This window comes from Tachypleus tridentatus, chromosome 13, assembly GCF_004210375.1.
Source record: "Tachypleus tridentatus isolate NWPU-2018 chromosome 13, ASM421037v1, whole genome shotgun sequence".
NCBI classification, from domain to species: domain Eukaryota; kingdom Metazoa; phylum Arthropoda; class Merostomata; order Xiphosura; family Limulidae; genus Tachypleus; species Tachypleus tridentatus.
Window position 1 is genome coordinate 28,956,274 of NC_134837.1, and position 17,937 is coordinate 28,974,210.

Consider the following 17,937-nt stretch of genomic DNA (forward strand, 5'->3'; position numbering starts at 1 on the left):
GTATTTCACACCTATATTTTCAGAGCACTTTATTTATTCTATCCAACAATCGTCTTCTGATAAGTTTAAAAAGGGGTCGTAAAGTGGAGGGCGTATACCTTGAACAAATCGGAAACAGAATACTTAACCCTTATATTACTGACTGTGTTTATTATCGCCACTGTAGTCCAGATAAATTACAAAAGTTTATAACTTTGCTTATTACAGGGCTCAAAGTAAAGAGCTGACTATTAAAAAAAAAAATCCAATATTAAATGTATTTTTCTTTTGTTTGGCTTGTATATTGTTAGGAACCGTAGGATCCACAAAGTCATGGGCCAATAAATAACTTACTGGATGAAAACTTAAGAAATTAGTTTATAAACAGCCAACAGGGTACGTGAAATCTACCAGTAACACAAAAAGTTTTGATAAATATATGTGGATCTTATTAAAGCAGCTACACATTTCTAAAAAGACTTCGAAATTGGAGTACAACGGTTCTAGCTCACATATGGTTAGAAAACCACTTTTGTATTAGAAAAAACAATACACAATGCCGTGTTATCTCAGTACGAAATAGCGTGATGATAGAACTACATGCACGTGCTACAATTTAACTTGAAAATAATGATGCTGTTTGGTGTGTGGACGAACCACCACAGATGTAGACATCTCACTTATTAAATGTTAAGGTCAATTCTGACTAGAAAGTCATTCGATTTCTGGGTCATTTTTCCTCTCTTTGTCTACAAACCGATCTTCCAGTCGATCCATCCATCCTATCAGTTTATATATCAGTCCATATGTTCTTACGCATGCTTGTCAAACTCGTATACTTCTCGGTCGATTTATCTATCTATCTATCCATACTTTTCTATATCCATATGTCAGCAAGCAGATAAGCACCTCTTATCTTACTACAGTGTATAGATTAGTCATAGACGTAGAACCGGCATCAAGAAATCTCAAACGTAGGTAACTACAACACAAACAACAGCGTACAGAAATACCAGATCGCAATAATTAAACCTACTCTACGTGTAATGATGCTGAAACCATTATATATCAGATACAATAAACACACACCTACATATCTTACCGTGCTGATTTCCAACGATACTTCATGGTCGTAAACCCACCAAACTGTAAAACCCACGTCGATCTATATAGTAACAAGTCAGAAAAAAACACCACGACGTTTCTATACACTTACTGGTCAGAAAAACAACAAACTAAAACCCACGTGGTTCTATACACTTACTGGTTATAAAAACTGCAAACTGTAAAACCCACGTCGTTCTATACATTTACTGGTTATAAAAACTGCAAACTGTAAAACCCACGTGGTTCTATACACTTACTGGTTATAAAAACTGCAAACTGTAAAACCCACGTGGTTCTATACACTTACTGGTCAGAAAAACAACAAACTAAAACCCACGTGGTTCTATACACTTACTGGTTATAAAAACTGCAAACTGTAAAACCCACGTCGTTCTAAAACCCACGTGGTTCTATACACTTACTGGTTATAAAAAACTGTAAAACCCACGTCGTTCTATACACTTACTGGTTATAAAAACTGCAAACTGTAAAACCCACGTGGTTCTATACACTTACTGGTTATAAAAACTGCAAACTGTAAAACCCACGTGGTTCTATACACTTACTGGTTATAAATACTGCAAACTATAAAACCCACGTGGTTCTATACGTGGTTCTATACACTTACTGGTTATAAAACTGCAAAAAACCCACTGTAAAAAAACCCACGTGGTTCTATACACTGGTACTGGTTATACAAAAAAACAACTGTAAAACCCACGTGGTTCTATACACTTACTGGTTATAAAAAAACAAACTGTAAAACCCACGTGGTTCTATACACTTACTGGTTATAAAACAACAAACTGTAAAACCCACGTGGTTCTATACACTTACTGGTTATAAAACAACAAACTCTAAAACCCACGTGGTTCTATACACTTACTGGTTATAAAAACAACAAACTCTAAAACCCACGTGGTTCTATACACTTACTAGTTACAAAACAACAAACTGTAAAACCCACGTGGTTCTATACACTTACTGGTTATAAAAACAACAAACTGTAAAACCCACGTGGTTCTATACACTTACTGGTTATAAAAACAACAAACTGTAAAACCCACGTGGTTCTATACACTTACTGGTCAGAAAAACAACAAACTGTAAAACCCACGTGGTTCTATACACTTACTGGTTATAAAAACAACAAACTGTAAAACCCACGTGGTTCTATACACTTACTGGTCAGAAAAAAAACAAACTGTAAAACCCACGTGGTTCTATACACTTACTGGTTATAAAAAACAACAAACTGTAAAACCCACGTGGTTCTATACACTTACTGGTCATAAAACAACAAACTGTAAAACCCACGTGGTTCTATACACTTACTGGTCAGAAAAAAACCCACGTGGTTCTATACACTTACTGGTTATAAAACAACAACAAACCCACGTCGTATTATACACTTACTGGTTATAAAAACAACAAACTGTAAAAAACCCACGTTGTACTATACACTTACTGGTTATAAAAACAACAAACTGTAAAACCCACGTCGTACTATACACTTACTGGTTATAAAAACAACAAACTGTAAAACCCACGTGGTTCTATACACTTACTGGTCAGAAAAACTGCAAACTGTAAAACCCACGTGGTTCCAAACACTTACTGGTTATAAAAACAACAAACTGTAAAACCCACGTGGTTCTACACACTTACTGGTCAGAAAAACAACAAACTGTAAAACCCACGTGGTTCTATACACTTACTGGTCAGAAAAACAACAAACTGTAAAACCCACGTGGTTCCAAACACTTACTGGTTATAAAAACAACAAACTGTAAAACCCACGTGGTTCTATACACTTACTGGTCAGAAAAAACAAACTGTAAAACCCACGTGGTTCTATACACTTACTGGTCAGAAAAACAACAAACTGTAAAACCCACATCGTTATAAGTAAATTTTTAAATAAAATATTTATCCATTTCTTGTTATAATAAGCTGGTGTTTTTTATAGACTTTTTACCCAACTTTTTAAAACTTTTTTGGTACCCAAATCAAGCAGTATTTAATTAAACGAAATTTCTACTTTTACAGCCACATTCAAGAAAGCAACACAACTCTAAGGTGTGCTGTTAAAAAAAAAACTCTTAAACACCATTATTCAGCTTAAAACTAGCGGTCATCAGCCGACAAGCACCTGTTAATAGTAACAAATCGCATACACCAAGCAAAACTATGTACAGAAAAAATCGGTATGTTTGTTTGTTTTGAATTTCGCGAAAAGCTACAAAAGCTATCTGTGCTAGCCGTCCCTAATTTAACAGTGCAAGACTAGAGGGGTGGCAGCTAGCTATCACCTCCCACCGCCAACTCTTAGGCTAATCATTTACCAACAAACAGTGAGATTGACCGCACATATAACACCCCTGCAGCTGAATGGGCAAACGTGTTTGGTCGGTCGAAGGTTCGAACCCGCGATCCTTAGATGAGGAGTCGAAGGCCTTAACCACCTGGTCTTATCAGTATGAACTTTAAGCTGGCGGTAAGGTATGGAACGTGAACATACGTTGTCACATTTTTTGACTTCAAAAAACCTATTTCTTAGTATGAAAACTTCAGAATAAAAAGGATACAAATGTATCGTCTTTTATTTTATTTATTTACTTTGCATACTTAAACGAAAAGCTATTTACTGGCCTAAAGAGATGTTCTAAACTAATATAAATTTGTACGTCAAAACATACAAGACTTGTGAAACGTAAACATTTCTCTCTCTGTTAAGTACAGTGAGGAAACATTTACTGATTTCACACACGTATGTTAAGTAGCATTATTACATCAACAGGTCACTAATTTCGTACTTATCGCGGGTATCGAAAACCAAATTTTAACGGCGTAATAAATCAGACTTGTCGCTGTGCTACCGGGAACGCGTGTATGTTAGGCACTTAAGTCTGTATACAAGCTTTCTATCTGAGATTGTTATAGAAACAGAACACATACACAAAGCGCGTTATTAAACCCATTACCTTTAGTTCGGGTAATTATTACGAATTCTACAAAAACCACACTTCACTACTGATCATTATGTTTATCTCACTGCCCTCACAAAAACAAAAGTAAATATATGGAATGTCTCGATAATTAAATGCATAAACTTGCGAAGAAACTAGTGTTACGACGAAGCTTTGTTTTCAATCGTGATGAGTTTACACTCGAACTAATACGTTCTTTTCAAATATCATATGGAAATGAATTTTCTAATATATTGACTTATTTCACTGTGCATTTTATAATTTATCAATACCCGCTTTTGAAAGATAAAACCCACTGCTGCAAGTATCAGAGAAATATTACGAGTCATATTACACTGTTAATTATAAGTATTTAAAGGTTCCGTTAGAGTATAACTTCAGTGCTCCGTAAAACTAGTACCTGATATATTTTTTCCGAAACTAAATTAAGTAATTTCAGTTCTTTCTTCTTGTTATAAGGCCAGCCATTTCTCCAAGAAGTTTAATTTGTAAACAACAGACACATTTAAGTAAAAACGTTGGAAAGCAACTTTCGTGGAAAACCAATTTATTCATATACAACCACGATTCATTTCTTTAACATCCATCTTTTATACCACGCAGGAATTTCGATAAAGGCGAATCAAGCGGTTTACCGTTCGAAAGCTTCACTGAACCGATGGTTAATGTCTCCTACTCGACTGCAGTGTCCATGAACGAGAGGAGAGATGGCGGAAGAGGACGGATGATTACCCCGTCCAGTACACTTGATGAAAGTTCTACTCTGTCAGGCGGAAATAGTGATATGTGCAGAGCTTTATTCTTGTCTATGTGGCTAGCCAAATCTCGGTCTTTGTTCTCAGTTCCCGAGATCACCCCTGAACGGATGGCTGCACTTTAGATCCCATAGAAACTGTGTGTACAACGATAGGTAGGATCAAAATGGCAGAGGCTACAAGAGAGTCATTCCGCCCTAAACAATGTGTGAAAAATGAGACAATCTAACACTGCCCCTAGAGTCTTGATGCTTCGCTTCAGGCGACTGGAAAACAATATATACAAATGAAAAAAACAAAACCTAAAAAAAAAAGTAGCCCATTGTTCGGTTTCTTTACTGTTTAATACCACAAAAACTTATATGGAGAAGTTTCAAATCAAACACTAGTGTCAGCAACATAACTTTATCATCCTTCTTCGTCTCTAACGTAAATCTTAATTTAAGTGTGTGATATGTCAAAAAAGGCGGAGTGTCACGCCTCCCCCCCCACTTCTGCCATTCACCAACGTATTTATTACTTTGCTAGGAAAGCATATATGAAATAAAACGAAGCCAACAGCTACATTTTGTTACTCGGATAAACGACAGCGTCGACGAGAAACCAAGAACATACGGCATGGCAAAACACTGGCTTAAAGCAACGAACCATTAAGACGAGGGCAGACCACGACCTTTATAGTCGTAGATCTTCATTTTCAACACTCCTGTTCTGTCATATCTGTGAATCTTCCATCTGGAATATCCAATTTTGATGGCTATCAAACACGATATCTCTCTTATGATATGGTGGAACAGCTTTTAAACACAAATTACTGCACCCAATGGTAAAATCTTCTTCTAATCACGAACATGCAAACTCACTTTACTTCACCTTCGCATCCAATGTAACGTGGTGTCTACACAAACTGAAGTGACAAAAAGGATATTAGTCAGTTTCTTGGAGGAGAAAGTTCTCACCAATAAATCCACCTTACATTCTAAACAAACATCACGCTGCTTGGAAAGACCGTTTATTAATACTCATTTCCAGCCTTTTACTTTGTTATGAAAACCGATCCATTTCTTAAACAAACTGCACTTAACCAGGCAATAAACCGCCACATTTTACTGACACTACTGAACACATAACAGTATGGTGAAGCACTTCAATATTTCATATGATTCCAAACTGGAACCAAACAAAAGTCAAACTTCCCATTATGAAAACTCTGCGGCTGTGTTCTCGAACATATTCGCCACATCACGAATACAATTGTGACATTTGTGAATTTTTGTGGTTTAGTTTAGAGACAACTTCTTTTAAAAACTCAAAAACAAAATTACACTGCTACTAAAATTACGTGGTTGTGGAGCCACGTTATGCTGATACAACGTTGAATTAACAACGATTTATAAGCAAGCAGACAAAACCTGGTTTTGTTTAAACAAGTAGTATATTCTATAAATCAGATGTACTTCTTCACAAGTAGACAGAACCTGGTTCTGTTTAAACACATAGTATGTTCTATAAATAAAATATTATTCTCCACAAGCAGACAGAACTTTATGTTAAAACACATAGTACGTTCTATAAATAAAATATTATTCTCCACAAGCAGACAGAACTCTATGTTAAAACACAAAGTATATTCTATAAATAAAATATTATTCTCCACAAGCAGACAGAACTTTATGTTAAAACACATAGTATGTTCTATAAATAAAATATTATTCTCCACAAGTATACAGAATCTTCCTCTGTTTAGACAGGTAGTATGTTCTATAAAGAAAAGTTCATTTTGCTCATAAATTATTGTTATTCAGATTTAATCTAACAGGACAAACATTTAACATAAATATATTGTTGTCTATTGTTACTCAATATAAACCCAAACCTCATTAAAGATATCATTTTTATGTTGTACAAATGGTTCCGTTAATAAATATGGTATTAAATACGCATGCCATCAAGTTAGTAAATATTTTATCATACAATGATGTTTCATGTGTATATGAATAGCACATCAGTAGGAAATTAATTATTTCATCGCATACACAATCACGTCACTAGTTACCACATGCTGAGGGTTTATTGCACGTAAAAGCGATGTTCCAGGTCCAGCAGTTATACGTCCTCGGGTCTACTTACTCCATTCTAATGACCGTTACTGTATAGAGCAACAGAGTCAGCCTTAGATCACACATCTTTCCAATGGACCAGCACACTATAGTAAGCTTCAGTTTTCAAGACCACATTTAAGGAGACCAAGTCCACAAATGTCCATTAAAGCTTCCTCGGGGAACTGGTAGGTGTGTAGCTTAATGGTCAGTATGGCTGTCTTCTAGTTTCTTCGACCATCTCCCTCGTGAAAACAACAGTAGATTTCGAGGCACGTTTCTGAAATTTGGCTATCAGGCCCTTTTCAATCCGTGTTTATTATCTAGTTAACTGTTCCACGAGACATGCCCAGCTTCATGGCAATAGTTTGAAACGTGTAAGAAGCCTCGTTGTACGAGTTTGTCCACTTCCATGGAGAATGGACAAAGCCCCTTTCTTCAAATTTTTTTTTAGCTCTTCATTATTTTCCAATTGCATTATTCGGATGTGTTTGTTGTTAAGCTACACAATGGGCTATTCGTGCTGTGCCCATCGTGGATATCTAAAGTCAGTTTTTAGCGTTATAATCCTCCAGATTTACCGCTAAGCTACTGGATGGAAGGGGTTATTTTCCAAAAAGCGGTAATGTTACCTTCCAACCATAAATCTACGCGTTAAGCATCGGACTACCAGATAGTCAGGTTGGACGGATGGGTGTGTTTGGCATTTTATGGCGCAAAGCAACTAGGCTATCTGCGCCAAGAAAGTCAGAATTCGCTTTGAGCGACAAATATGAGTAAAGGAATACACCTTAGACGATACGCTACTGAATAAAATACACAAAATATACTTGCAAAGCACGATTAAACCCATCTTTTGATAAAGCCATGATCCTCATACGCTTCCTGCTGCATCATTTTGAAAATTACAGAACTTGAAAAACTGGATAATAAAATATTCTTTTATATCACATATCTTGAGCGTTATCTTTGCAATTCAAAAACTATCACAAATTTCACTTATCAATAAGCATAAGGTAACCTCCCCAATACGTTTCGTTTGTACTTGACTATAAACACAAATATAAAATAATAAACATATTGATTGTTTTGCTTAAAATTCTACAGTAGATTCAAGAAAAACTAAAAAGTAGATTAACAAAACAACGCCAACAGTTTAGAAGTTTCTCAAATGATCACAAATAATTTAGAATCTCCAACAGACTCGCACATGTTACAAGTTAACGACACTATGTACACCTTCAATGAGCAACGAAAAATGTCTTAATTAATTACTGGTGTACATCCATGACTTAAAATAACTACTTGCTTCCTCTACAATATTCATACATTTACTCTTTTAAAAATCTATCTTTATTCTTCGTTTGTTAGTTTTGGATATTCGAGTAATGCAATACAAGGGCTTTTTGTGCTAATTGTCTTTAATTTGAAATTGGTAAGACTACAAAAGCCAATTAGACAATTATCCCTAATTTTGAATTCATTTATATACTATAAAATGCAACTCTTGGGTTACTTTTATCAGAACGAATAGGAGGAGTTGACTATTACTCTTATAATGCTCACACGGCCCTTTAGTGCTGGGCACAATTTTGAGGCAACAGGACGCGAAGCATAACATTTACAGTCCGGTCCGCTAATCACTAGGACGTACGTTTCGTCTGACCATTTTTCAGTATCCGTCCGTATGTCTATGGATCTAAAACCTATCTGTTCAGTTACCCCATTTATCCACTTGTATTTGACCACATACGACGTATCAGTATGATTATCAACCCGTATCCGTCAAGTTCTGACAACTTATCTGTCTAATGTCGGCGTTAGTTTTCTTAAGCCGTGAGTTTACTTGTGTATCTGTTACGTCTGGATCCACATAAACCACGTTGAATTATACTACATTAAGGCCTAACGTCCATGAACGTTAAATTTCAACAACAGTAAAGTTAGAAAGCATAACCCTAGAATTACCGGTGACTAACGAATTTTCAAAACATTTTCCTAAACTACTTATGAACTTAGATACATGTGCCCCCCCACAACTTTGTAGGTTATACAGCCCCGGGTAACGCAATATCAGAATTAATCCCACTAATTACTACTTGCGCCCCCTAGAAGTAGTTTATCGAACACAAAAAATGTTATTTTAACTAATGTTTCAGGCAAGTTTTTAGCAGTTGAGTGATGAAATTAAGCAAAAACAGAAAAATGATGGAATATGATGCAACACTGGGATCGTACCGGTAATAAGTGATATAAATCAAGTCAGTAATTAGAAGATTGACGCCCATTTTGCACAACTCTGTCAAATTGGATTAAGCCTAGTTCCAAGTTTACTGTAACTTTTCTTCGACGTATAGATTAAGTAATTTCAAAACATTTTAACCAATAGCCTCACAGTTCTTATCAGCGAAGTTTGTAGAAAACATTTGTTTTGTTTCCCTTTTCTTACACTTCTTTGTTTGTTTTAGAGCAAAGCCAAACTGTGTTCACCACGGGCAATCGAACCCTGGACTTTAGTACTGTAAGTCCATATATTTACTGCTGTCCCACCGAGGAGAAACATTGTACTAGCCCGTGTTTCAGTTATTTAAAATATTTATGTTCATGTCTCGCTTGTTTTCTTGTTGCACTTTGTTTCATTTTGTACAGAGTAAATTTAGTACTGGCTATTTTCAAGCAGAACGGGTCTTTACGCAACACACAAATTACCCGCCAAAGTCTGAAAACCCAAGATTCATGTATAGCAGTCCCTGATTTAAAACAGTTGACTCGAGAGACGAATATCAGCTTCGCTAGACTTAACCCAACAGAGATTGTTTTCTGCTTATCAATAAAAGTGTTAATACCCATACCAGCCGTTCTGAGATACAATCAAAGAATTTGTTAACCTGAAGGAGACCTAGGAAGGCCGAAACGTTGTTCTCTACTTATCAATAAGTGTTAATACCCATACCAGCCGTTCTGAGATACATTTTTATTTCAAGTGGGTTTCTCGTCATCAAGGGACTGACTGTCGTTTTTATAACGGAAGCACAACTGAAAGTGTGATATGCAGCAAAATATCGAGATTTAAAACTGGACATTTGATAAACAGACCAGTATTATAATCACTTGGTCACATCGAGTCTTTATAACTACAGACATGCTAAAACATTAAAATCAAGAATTAATTTTCTCATATTTCTGTTTCCCGTTATTTTAGAGTGAATTCTTATAAAGATTAAGCAAAAATATACTGTCTAATTATTATTATTTATGAGCCTATTAACAAAGAAATAATCAAAAGTCGTATATCATAATTTTAAAATTAAACATTACGTTATTACTCACTTTATCAAAGCAAATACTAAAGGTAATTCATTATCCACTAGCTATCTTCTCTTACCATGTCTTTCCTACAAGATAATCTTTATGAACTTCCAACATCATCCTTTACAAAATCTTTCTTGAAAAGCTATCTTTAAAATCGTTACTATCCACTGTCATCTCTAAAACTGTTACTACTCGCTATTACCATGTCGTTCTTGAAAGGTCATCATATGAAACTAATACAATCCTTTGTTATCAAATAATGCTAGAAGGGTCATCTTTAAAACTGCTATTAGCCACAGCTTTGAAAGGTCATCTTTAAAACTATTGCTGCTCAAATGTTAATATATCGTTCATGAAAAGTCATAATTTGAAACTAATACCTTGTTGTCAAATAATTCTAGAAAGGTTATCATTGGAAACTAAAATCACCACATCCTTTGTTGTTAAATAAAAATTGCATATTTAAAATTGATGTTACGTGTTTAAAAGGTCAGCTTTAAAGCTAGTATCGTCTCGTTACCAAACCGTTCTGGAAAAGTTACTTACCGCCATCTGGTGTTGCCAAGTCGTTCCTGAAAAAGTCATCTTTAAATGTATTACGTTTTCTTTTTTTTTACGATATAATTCATATCGCTTTACAAATTACTAAGTTTGGCTATATTCAGAAGAGTGTGTTGCAATGAGTGTTAAATATATATACATATAAACCTAAATTTTCAATCTGAACATCTCATGCGCGAGTGGACCAAACAACAAGGTCAGAAAACTCAGCCGGTAGCACATGCCGCAATAAAGTATACGTCCGGCTTTTTGAACCAAATCATGAGACTTACTGTTACCTTTATAACATACCCACAGCCAAAAGTGCAAAGCATGCTGAGTAGGGTTAAGGTATAAACCTTGGATCCTTGTACTGAAGCTCAACAAATTAACCACAAGACTACGCCCCTACCCATGTACGAATTCAAACCTAAGATCTGAAATGCCACTTTCTCTATAACTATAAAAATGCAAAAATAAAATAAACTTGAGATGAACAAGAAAAAGTAAAGGTTTAAATAAAACAAGTTTGGTATTAAACACAAAGCCCCACAATCCATTATCACCACTCTCTCCACGGAAATCACCCGATTTTTCGAGTTATTAATAAAACCTCACACCTATGAGCCTCTAGGGAGATTGGGGGAATTAAGGGAAAGATATTTTTTTTGTAAATGGCATTATAATCAGACTATTACAAACCGTTGTAAAATGTTTACTTCACGAACTTCTGGACTAGAATCAGTATTACAAACCGTTGTAAAATGTTTACTTCACGAACTTCTGGACTAGAATCAGTATTACAAACCGTTGTAAAATGTTTACTTCACGAACTTCTGGACTAGAATCAGTATTACAAACCGTTGTAAAATGTTTACTTCACGAACTTCTGGACTAGAATCAGTATTACAAACCGTTGTAAAATGTTTACTTCACGAACTTCTGGACTAGAATCAGTATTACAAACCGTTGTAAAATGTTTACTTCACGAACTTCTGGACTAGAATCAGTATTACAAACCGTTGTAAAATGTTTACTTCACGAACTTCTGGACTAGAATCAGTATTACAAAACGTTGTAAAATGTTTACTTCACGAACTTCTGGACTAGAATCAGTATTACAAACCGTTGTAAAATGTTTACTTCACGAACTTCTGGACTAGAATCAGTATTACAAACGTTGTAAAATGTTTACTTCACGAACTTCTGGACTACAATCAGATATTTTAGTAACAGATTCTGCCAGGGCTGGGGACACAGTAAGTATGGATTTTATTTATTACCATCATATTAGACTACAATATATACAGGGTGTTTGGAAAGTCACTGTGCACTTATATTTTTATTAACAGACATGTTTCAATATAGAATGCAGGAGGTAAATATGAATGACAATTATAAACAATATTGAAAGTGACTCCCGTTGGTATCAATACATGCCTAGATCCTTCTTATTTTGTTTCTAAACACCACTATCAGTTGCTGATTACAAAACTGCACAGTGACTTTCCGAACACCCTGTACAATTTGAGTTAAAAATTTAAGTCTATTTTTCTGATACAAGAACCACGAGTTTTACACCTTACTCAGCGACTTTTAAAGAATTCAATGTCTTACAAAATCTATACTTCAGAGCTTTTCGAAATCCGAACCAAATTTTTCCTTTCATGGTTTCGTTATTGAGTGCACTACCACTTAGGATGAAAAGCACGTTATATAAGACGTTAACCAGAACTTTGAAGGTCCATCAGACTTTAACAAACATTTATATATTTGAATATTATGTGGTATTTTTAAGACTTATCATATCAGCCATATATCTTTAATCAAATGCTCTGATATCGAGCAAGTTAGAGCGAAGATGTTGTGTGTGATTGTATATAAATGAATTAAGTTTCGAAGAAACAAACGGAATTTAAAACTAAACAACGAGTTAGTAACTGAATCGCATCTCCAGCATGACAGCACAAGATCTCATTTTTCCAATCTGACCTGACCTCTACATACAAGACATTCATTGATGCTTTGACCTTGTCAACGATTGATAATATTTTACACGAGTGTTTACATAAGCTGTTAGGGTCAACTCTGCAGGATAAGAAACGTTGACTTATCATATATATATATATTTTTTTGAAGGTGCGAGAGTCCAAAAGGGTACAACCTTTTGCAACCCAATCGAAACACATTCAAACTCGCGAACGTGACATGCGTCCTTCTTGTTTCCCGTGAGTTTAATTGGTCGGTTCTTTTTTCTTCTTCAGTTCAAACCGAATTCCAATATTCTTATAATGCGAGGGAGAAATACCGACGTGGAAGGGGGAAGTTAAACTACCAAATACCACAAGGATCATCTTACGGTCGTCTCGTATAACATAATAACATATTATTCACAGCTTTATTTACATTCCTGGACGGGTTTGAGAATTAATTATACTTCTAGGAACAGTTTCTGCTGCCCTCGTGGCTCTAAATGGTATCGGATATAGTTCGCTGCTGTGTAAATAAATATTCGACAAATTTCGAATCGCTTACAGTAAGATACAAATATTTCTGCAAAATGTATTTCGCTGTAAAAAACACGTGTTTATGTTATTTTGCTTTGTCTCTTTTTTTGTTGAATTTCGCGCAAAGTCTATCTGTGCTAGCCGTCCTCATGTACAAGAGACACACTAGAGGAATGGTACCAACTCAGCACCACCCACCGCCAACTCTTCAACAACGAACAGCAAGATATATTGTTTGTTTGTTTGTTTTTGAATTTCGCACAAAGCTACTCGATGGCTATCTGTGCTAGCCGTCCCTAATTTAGCAGTGTAAGACTAGAGGGAAGGCAGCTAGTCATCACCACCCACCGCCAACTCTTGGGCTACTCTTTTACCAACGAACAGTGGGATTGACCGTCGAATTATAACGCCCCCCACGGTTGAAAGGGTGAGCATGTTTGGCGCGACGGGGATGCGAACCCGCGACCCTCAGATTACGAGTCGCACGCCTTAACACGCTTAGCCATGCCAGGCCTTATATTTTAAAAAAGGCATAGTGTTTACGTTAACTAGTACCTAGTGCAACAATGTTAACAACTTTTAAAGTTAAAAAAAAATAACAGCCAACCGTAAAATACCACAGTTAAACATTATTTCTCATACACATCGAAACCAGAAGGAACACCTGACGTAATTAAACCAATACCTTATTGCTTTTCAAGCAAGAGTGTAAACCTATAAACTGGGTGTTCACGTTCACTCAAACAGTGAAAGTATGCTACCTTGACGTACATCATGTTTAACACTTTCTTCTGTTACTTACTACACTTTAAATCTCCATATTCTCCAAATCACTTTTCGGAGAGACCTCCAACAAATTATTCCACACAGAGGATAGCAAATTTAAGCCTAATATAAAAACTGCTTTCTACACCAGGAGTTGATGTAGGTGTACCACGCACCTACAGAATGGTTTTCTGTCTTATGTGTATACGTGTGTGTGCGTGTGTCTCAGATTACACGTCACCTCAGTACCGGTTCTAAGTGTGACGTGTACAATTACACATTCTGCGACAAATCTCTCAACCACAAGAGATAATTTTCACCACAACTAGAATGGTTACTCTCCACCCTACAGGTCTGGTTCTCTACATGTAAAACACTACTAGTAAACTTTCACTAAACACTACCCTCTAACCCATTGTCAATTATTGTAGTGTTAACTACATTTTCTATACCCTAGATAGAATTTCTGCATACAAGTGTGCGTGTAAAATTACTCTCTGCTTTAGGATTGGTTCTCAAGGTGTCGTATACGTGTAAAATTACTCTCCGCCCTAGAACTGGTTATTAAAGTGACGGATATATGTAAAATTACTCTCCGCCCTAGGAATGGTCCTTAAAGTGACCTACATGTATACTCTTTATCCCAAGGACGATTTTTTCATATGAATAACGTATCTTTCTAAATTTTTATTCTAACAATATGCTGACGAGAATTTGCAAAGAAACTTGTTTTCTCTTCTCAAAATCACACCACATAAAAGATGTTTATCTACACTATCGAAGTATACACGAAATTTACATAAATAGTTTTATCATACACATTTTAGTCCTTGTTTATCAAATTTTGCACAAAGCTACACAAGAAGCTATATACGCACAGTTGTCGCTAATTTTGAACTCACATTGGCTAGGGGAAAAAAAGAGTTAATCAACAAAGACCGCCGTTAACTTGTGAAACGCGAACCATGAACTCTCGAATTTAGTTTGGGCATACTAATCATTCACGAGTGGCTCAACAAAACAACCAAAGTTTTCCTAATTTCTTAAAATAAACTTATTAAAATCTTACTGTCCATTCTGCAACAAGAAACATAAATCATTATAATAAGAAAGTCTTGGAAGAACTTATTTCTTAATATAAATATACCAGTTTTGATGATGATTAACAACCCGAAAGATGGAGGATTATAGCATCAATACAAACAATAAAAACACTCAAATCACCCTTCAAATAAAACCAGAACCAGTGAGTTATGGGAGAAGACCCTCTCAAAGGATATTTAGGGACTTGGGTCTTCGTCCGCTCTAGATGTTTTTGTGATGATTAAGACTTATGCTAACCCTACTTTTACGTCTCAAGTGACTAAATGTAGGGTTAACATAAGTCTTAATGATAGAATAGTTTTAAGTACTTTGTCGAAAAACTCCAGATTACCTTCAATATCTTAATCTGCTTACAAAGAAACGATGGAACCAGCCCAACCACAATACAAAAAATCCCACAAATACTTCTTTATTGCGCTTTTAAGTAGGTAACAAATAAATACAAAACATAAAATAAAGGTCATGTTTCTAACTTGCAAGGTACGTCAAAATCACTCAACTCAGCTATATCGGAAGGGCTACTGGAATGACTAAATTGATTTGTTTGTCTTGAACTTCGAGCAAAACTACACTAGGGTTATCTGTGCTAGCCGTCCCTAACGGAGTAGTGACAGACTAGAATGAAGGCAGCTACTCAACACCACCCACCGCCAACTTTTGGGTACTCTTTTTTTTTACCCATGTATAGCGGGATTGACCGTTACATTATAAGATTACCAAGGCTAAAAGGGTAAAACTATTAGATGATGGAAATTCGAACCCACGAAGCCAAGATAGAAGGCAACCAATGAACAGTATCCGCCGCCGCCACCTCTCTGGCTACTCCCCTCTTACTTAATAATACCGACATCTGACCGTTGCCCTTAAAGCGTACCATACCCTCACACTGCTTCTCTCTCACCTAATGCCAAGATCTGACTGTTACCTTTAAGACGTATTCTACTCTCTGGCTACTTCTCTCTCGCCTAATACCGAGATGTGACCGTTACCCTTAAACCCATGTAGAAATTAACCTTTAAGAACTGTACTACTGTCCACATAGTCCATTTTACTGGCCATTATATGAAAATAACAACTGTGATAGTTTTTCTTTATTGAATAATACCTGTTTAATAGTTATATGATTAAAATTATCCTCAACTTTAAAACGCTAGTTATGTATGTATCTCCTTGTAGAATAGTGGTTCACCTAGAACCACAGTCATCAGGATGTACCAAGTTAGGCTATAATAGTAAAATATATTTATAACAGCTTTGCGTACTAACCTTCTATGGTACGTATGCCAGTTGTGGTTGAATTAATTTCAAAACCGGATTTATTTATTTATAACCCCTATTTCTTCCTAGAAGCTTACAAATATCCATGACGTCATGATTCTGAGAAATTTCCGGGGTTGAAAAGTCGCCATCAATATGCTTTTACACCTTAAAGTAACATTAAACATGACAAACATGAAGCCAACTCTTTACCTTCTGCAACCATCTCAGTGAAGACTGTGCTACCATCTGGTGGCGAATACTGTGGACAGAGTCAGTTAAAGCGACAGCAAAAACTCGGTCGTGAAAAAACTTTTCAAACTTCTTGACCTGAAATAAAAACAAAATTTCACTGGAAGACACGAAACCTGTGCAGACATTCTGATATAAAGAGGGTAGTAGAAACGAAACTAAGACACGAACGCGGACTATTAAGTACCAAAAAAAAACCAAAAAAACCTCCCTTAACAAATCAACAAATACTGTTGATCGTTCTCCATTTATAAAATAATGTATAAATAAATAACACATAAAACATAACAACAAGACGCAGCGAACAGACATATAGACAACTTCTACTGAAATCTCAATAATCAATATTAACGATCGATATAAATTACTTTTTTATTGTAACTAATACATTATTTGGAAGCGCTTACCTTGCTCATTTAAACACGGCCAGATCGATCTAAGTCCATGCAAAAGAGCCATCTAAGGATTGAGTTTTTATCACTCGAGTTGAAGTGTATCAATCGATGTTTGATTAGTTATAGATAAACATATCAGTTATATGACAGGTTTGGCAGTTTTTAAAGAAACAGTTTTACGGCAGAAGGATGTTAGCACATATCATTCCCGTCTCTTCTAGCTGTAGCGTTGAGGTATAAATACCTACTCAAATGAAAGTTAACGCTCAATGTCCGAGACAAAATGTACGAAAAACATTATATAAATTACGTCGAATTTCAAAGTGTACCTTTTGGTCGTCAAATTACCTTACACTACCGATGGTGTCCACGGCTACACGGAAGCTATCTGCGCTAGTCGTCCTTAATGTAGCAGTGATATACCAGGGGGAAGGCTGCAAGTCAACATCACCCATCGCCAACTATTTTTCCACCAATTAATGAGATTGACCGTCATATTATAACGTATCCACTACCGGCAGAGCGAACATGTTCTACTACGGCGATTCGAACCTACGACCCGTAGATTTCGAGACACACATCCCCTAACCACCAGGCTAGAGTCAACGTAGTGCATCGTACTGAATCATTCTGCGTCCTTCCTGTTACAATAGTCAGTGTAATCAAATGACCACCAAAACTGGGTGACATCAGTCAATTTCTGTGTAAAACATATACGATACCCGCTGAAGTTAACTGTAATATCGACAGTACTGTTACCACTCACGACACTGTCGGTTACAGGGTTCGTAACATTATACAGATTAACCACTTTGAAGGGCAAACAATTTGTATAAACCTGTTAAAAAGAGGATAGGATTTATTAGTGCAGCCAG

General features: G+C 36.0%; 1 protein-coding gene across 4 annotated transcripts in view; it reads right to left on the minus strand.

The window, feature by feature from the left end:
* Positions 1-17,937, minus strand: part of LOC143240740 (cotranscriptional regulator ARB2A homolog) — an 80,446-nt gene that overhangs the window by 22,025 nt on the left and 40,484 nt on the right. For all 4 annotated transcript variants that reach the window (XM_076483687.1, XM_076483689.1, XM_076483690.1 and 1 more), the window contains one exon: positions 16,629-16,745. In XM_076483687.1, the coding sequence (XP_076339802.1) occupies positions 16,629-16,745 (117 nt within the window). The remainder of the gene's footprint in view (positions 1-16,628; positions 16,746-17,937) is intronic.